We start from the raw sequence: 6,000 nt of genomic DNA, 5'->3' as shown, positions 1-6,000 counted from the left end.
CCATTCACTTGACAGCCTTTTATACTTTATCCCTATATTTAAAGTTCCTATATTATTATTAGTATTATTATTATCATTATTTTTCAATACATTAATAATATCATTTATTATTATATTTTTAGAATTAATTCAATCCTAATTATTATTTTTTAAAGAGAATGACTTTTTCGATATCCAACTCTTTAAGTTATCTATACGACTAATTTGAAATACAGTACGAATAAAGAATAAAAATAATTTTTTTTTTTTAAATTAAAATTTCGCCCACCAACCCCCTCCTCTTACCTTACCTACCCCCAAAGCACACCCTCCTTTCTTCTCATCCTCCTAACACCTTTGAGACACTCACCCCCTCTTCATCACGCACACAATCTCCACCAACAACAACTACTTCAACTATCCCCATTCCTATAAATCCTCCCCAAAACCCAGCTTCATTCCACAACAAACACTAACGCAAACACAAACCCAAACACAAAAAACTTCCGTCTAAATTCCCATTTTGCCCCTTTCTTTTTTTGTCATTACCATGGATCTCCTCCTCTTGGAGAAGACCCTCACCGCACTTTTTATCGCTGCCGTGGTGGCCATCGCCGCCGCCAAGCTCCGCGGCAAGCGATTCAAGCTCCCACCGGGACCAATCCCTGTTCCGATCTTCGGCAATTGGCTCCAAGTCGGCGATGACCTCAACCACCGGAACCTAACCGACCTCGCCAAGAAATTCGGCGACATCTTCCTCCTCCGCATGGGGCAGCGCAACCTCGTCGTCGTTTCCTCGCCGGACCTCGCCAAGGAGGTCCTCCACACGCAGGGCGTCGAGTTCGGCTCACGCACGCGCAACGTCGTCTTCGACATCTTCACCGGCAAGGGACAGGACATGGTCTTCACCGTCTACGGCGAACACTGGCGGAAGATGCGCCGCATCATGACGGTGCCTTTCTTCACCAACAAGGTTGTTCAGCAGTACCGGTTCGGGTGGGAGGATGAGGCGGCAGGCGTCGTCGACGACGTTCGCCGGAATCCTGACGCCGCCACGTCCGGGATCGTTCTCCGGCGAAGGCTCCAGCTCATGATGTACAACAACATGTACAGGATCATGTTTGATAGAAGGTTCGAGAGTGAAGAGGACCCTCTGTTTCAGAAACTGAAGGTTTTGAACGGTGAGAGAAGCCGTTTGGCTCAGAGCTTTGAGTACAACTACGGTGATTTTATCCCTATCTTAAGACCCTTCCTTAGAGGGTACTTGAAGATCTGCAAGGAAGTTAAGGATCGAAGGTTGCAACTTTTTAAGGACTATTTCGTTGAAGACAGAAAGTAAGTGTTTAGATTCTAAAAAGGTTTAACTTTTTGTTGCGCTATTTCTAGGGACCGATCATTTTGTCACGTTTTGAGAAAAAAAAAATTATCAGAATGGCACGCGAACATTGAAATTTCTCAAACTGCCACGTCAGAATCAAAAAATGCCATGTGTCAAAATTGTTAAAATTCGCTACCCTATGTAGCGAATTTCAACAATTTCAACATTCTGACACATGACGCTTTTTGGTCCTGTGCATTCTGGCGTGGCATATTTCGCTACAATATGTATCGAATTATGTCACGTGACAGTTTTGAGAAATTTTACTGTTCGCATGACATTTTAGTAATTTTTTGGTCAAAGTGTGACATTTTGGTTACTGTTCCTATTTCTAGGTTCTCAACTTGTTGAGAACGACGTCGTTTGATGATTTGACTGTGAATTTTGTGTAACAGGAAGCTTGGAAGTACAAAGAGAACGGACAACGAAGGACTCAAATGCGCCATCGATCACATCTTGGATGCCCAGAAAAAAGGCGAAATTAACGAGGACAACGTTCTTTACATTGTTGAGAACATTAACGTTGCTGGTAATAACTTTTTTTTTTAATTTCACTTCTATTTAATCTTTTTTTTTATAGAAAGAATAAAAAAGAAAGTTGACTAAATTAAGGAATTGGATGAATTTTTTAAAGTTGTATTAGTTTGATGAATAAAAAAAAATGTAGGATTACTAATTACAATCGGATTGGTTTAAGTACTGATATAATATAATATGATTTAATGTAAAGGTAATATGTCTTTTTTGGAAAGGAATACATATCAACATGGACATGATAATATGACATTAATCATTGAATGAGGGGTTAGGTGGAGTGGTGGAGCATGTTAATTAATTTTTGGGCCCACTTATAAATATTATTTATTTGTAAATAGTTTTCTATCGAGATGACGTTCAGAAATAAATTTCACATAGACGTTATAAATTTTTTTGACATAAAACATTTATTATACAAGTTTGCCAAATTTTCAAACTTGTGATGTTAGATGACGTATATGTGTATCCTTTGTTCTTATCGACGAGATGGGGAGTTTTTAATATACGTAACTTGTAAATTCATAAATTTATGGTAGTTTTTATAAGGGAAAAATGTTTGTCCTTTTAAATGACACAACTTATATCATTTCACTCTCACAAAGACGTGAGATTCACATCTTTATATTTTTTTGTCCACTCTTTCTCCTCCTTTATTTATCTCTTTCTCTCACTTAAAATGACACAATTTTACATCCTTTAAAATGATACACACTTTTTCCTTTTTTTTAATAATAAAACCTGTATCAATTTATGTAGAAATGTTAAAGGTGACGGACCTATTCCCACTCTGATTACGTCGCTCTCCCAAATTTAACCACGGTCCTATAGTTCGGTGACCATACCGTAGTCTCGGAGTGGGTAAGATAGTGACCATTTAGTTGGTGACCTAACTCCACTCTAGTGGGACGGCAGTTTTCGTGATTATTTGTGGTTTGTTCAACAATATCACCAGGATCATCATGAGAAAAAGAAAAAGCAAAATTATCACTAGCACAAGATTAAAAGGAAAAATTACAAAACAAAATAAAAGGGGTATTGAATGCGTAATTAGTGAGTAGGGGCCCACAAGATAAGAAATTTTTTTTTTTTGACTGCTTATATGTGATTCCTAATTGCAACTTTGATTAGTTTATTTCTTCTTCGAAATGGTATAATTTTGGAATAAAAGTTTTCTAATGTACAAAATGTTTGTTTTGGAGCAGCAATTGAGACAACTCTATGGTCAATTGAATGGGGCATTGCTGAACTTGTAAACCACCCAGAGATTCAGAAGAAGTTAAGGGATGAAATTGACAGAGTCCTTGGACCTGGACACCAGGTGACAGAGCCAGATACCCTCAAGCTCCCTTACCTACAAGCTGTTGTCAAGGAGACACTACGCCTTCGAATGGCTATTCCACTCCTTGTCCCACACATGAACCTTCACGATGCAAAGCTTGGTGGTTTTGATATCCCTGCTGAAAGCAAGATCTTGGTCAATGCATGGTGGCTTGCTAACAACCCTGCTCATTGGAAAAACCCTGAGGAGTTTAGACCTGAGAGGTTCTTAGAGGAGGAGTCCAAGGTGGAGGCTAATGGGAATGACTTTAGGTACCTTCCCTTTGGTGTTGGGAGAAGGAGCTGTCCTGGAATCATTCTTGCATTGCCTATACTTGGCATTACTTTGGGACGTTTGGTCCAAAATTTCGAGCTCTTGCCTCCTCCAGGACAGTCCAAGCTTGATACCACTGAGAAAGGAGGGCAATTTAGTTTACACATTCTGAAACATTCTACCATTGTCGCAAAGCCAAGGTCATTTTAGTCTTGTGAATCCCCTTATTCTTTTAGTGTTTTACTGTATTTTATCAATGCTGAAAATGGGGATGTTGTTTTAGTATCAGCTTTGCTTCCCTATATGTGCTCACTGTAAATCTCTCAACTTGAAATGATGGTTTTGAGAATATTTTGGAATAAAGTTTACCCTTTACTCCCTAGACTTCTTTTCAATCTTGTTATGATAATATATCAATATCTTACTTTACTAAAAAATATATATCAATATCATAGCTTGGCTAATTGAAGCCCATTCAAAGTTTCAACTAGCTCGTAAAAGTCAAAGGATGAAGAGAAGATTCAAGATTTTTGGCTAGGCGAAGGTTGTAATAAATTATATATCACTTAGATGTCGTCCTGTAATCAACATTAAATAGCACATGGTGCACTTACATAGGTCGAAAGTTACAAGTCACACGTGTGGAATCCAATTCATAATAAAGAAAAGTAGACTATTCAGCATTTATATGAACCACAAACACTGTAAGAAGTAATCATTATTATAAGTCTAGAGGTTTCTTCGCTCAGAAAGTGAATGCGAGTTGTACTGGTAGTTGGGCATATGCAAGTTTAGCTTCCTTTATGCACTGGTGAAGACGTGTATGCTTCGTCATTCACAAAAAGACACACATTATATCAAATTGTGAATTTTGTTTGGACCGCGTGGACAAATAATGGACATTCAACTTACCGACAAGCGGTCCTGGTGTCATGATTGAATTAAATAGGTAGGGTTTAATTATTATTAATGAATAAAGAAATAAATATAAAATTTTGTATGACCAGATAGATGATAAAATTTTAATATAAAAACATCTACTTCCAATAAAAGCATTGTTGTTCATTCTTATATAAATTTTTAGAATTGAATATATTTAGAGCTCGTCCAACTTTCAAATTTATAGAAACTTTCACTTGTAAGTATTGTTTAAAAAAAAATTTATTTAAAGAAAAAATTATATTATGACTTTGTCCCCTTCAAAAAATGTGAAGTGCAAGTACCTAACTTGAGTACTATCCGCCGCCCAAGAACATCCCTTGCTTTACAAGGAACTTCTTTTTCCTTTGCTGTGTAATTGGCCGATTGGTTTTACTAAAAAAATAGAATAAAATTGGCCGATAGGGATATGCTTGGCGGTTACTGCAACTTGTCCTTTTCATTCATTGACTTATAAGTTATAATTAAGTTGAAGGCTGCAATCTTTCTTTTAAAACATACAGTTGCAACTTCTTTAGCGGCTGCCAGTTCATCAAACGAAGGACGCTTTAGGTATTTCCTCATCACCATTTCATAAATGCATTTATATATATATATATATATATATATATATATATATATATAAATAAATGGATTATATTTATCTTATTTGACATGAGATTAATCAAATTTCTAAATATATATAACAAAGGTAGATTTCATCTCTATTTTTTTTCTCTAATTATTTGTCGGTCCCTCTTATAATTTTGTTTCACTAACATAAAATAATTATCTCCAACAACAAAAGAAAAATATTTTCCTCTATATATATGCGGCAGGATATTTTTACAACAGTATAAGAGATAAAAGTCTTACACTCAATCTTGAGCATTGAACCACTTGTATCCAATGGCTCACATTACTAAAAAATTAGAGCTCTTAGATATAAATGGGATTCAATGGTCAAAATTAAGAGTGTAACTTATACTGGTGTAAAATGATCCTGACAGTATATATATAGGTTATATTTATCTTATATTGTAGGAAAATAGTTATTTCATGTTATAGAAATAAAATTATAAGTGAGACCCACATGTAAGAGGAGAAAAAAAATAGATACGGGATCCACCTCCACTTTGTATGCGTAGGAAGCTTATTTATGTTACGTAACATAAGATAAATGTAATCCTATATATATATATATATATATATATATATATATATATATATATATATGGGGAAGAATATTGTGACAACCAAGTTGTATTACTACCAAGTGACTACCAATCAATCTCACCGTTAGATCGAGTATGTTGATCCAACAGTTATATTTATTTCCATCTTTGTATGGTCATGATTCCCCATATTTAAAGTGAAAGCATTAAATATGGGAAATTATAACCATACAAATGTGAAAATAAATATAAAGTATTAAATTTGGAAAATCGTGACCATACAAAGATGGAAATAAATATAACCGTTGGATCAATATAATCGATCTAACGGTAAGATTGATTGGTAGTCACTTGGTAGTAATACAACTTGGTTGTCACAATATCCTTCCCCTATATATATATATATATATATATATATATAT

At 35.5% G+C, this 6,000-nt stretch overlaps 1 protein-coding gene across 1 annotated transcript; it reads left to right on the top strand.

The window, feature by feature from the left end:
• The first annotated feature begins 332 nt into the window (after window positions 1–332).
• LOC133309930 (trans-cinnamate 4-monooxygenase) lies at window positions 333–3,860 on the top strand. Its single transcript, XM_061510791.1, has 3 exons — window positions 333–1,314; window positions 1,753–1,886; window positions 3,097–3,860. The coding sequence occupies exons 1-3, from the start codon at window positions 530–532 to the stop codon at window positions 3,693–3,695; spliced, it is 1,518 nt and encodes a 505-aa protein (XP_061366775.1). The 5' UTR covers window positions 333–529; the 3' UTR covers window positions 3,696–3,860.
• Window positions 3,861–6,000: the final 2,140 nt, after the last annotated feature.

The sequence above is a fragment of the Gastrolobium bilobum genome, unplaced genomic scaffold (assembly GCF_033153095.1).
Source record: "Gastrolobium bilobum isolate Gb01-03AN ecotype WA unplaced genomic scaffold, APGP_CSIRO_Gbil_v1 utg14995, whole genome shotgun sequence".
Classification (NCBI taxonomy): Eukaryota; Viridiplantae; Streptophyta; class Magnoliopsida; order Fabales; family Fabaceae; genus Gastrolobium; species Gastrolobium bilobum.
This window is presented reverse-complemented; position numbering and strand designations above follow the sequence as displayed.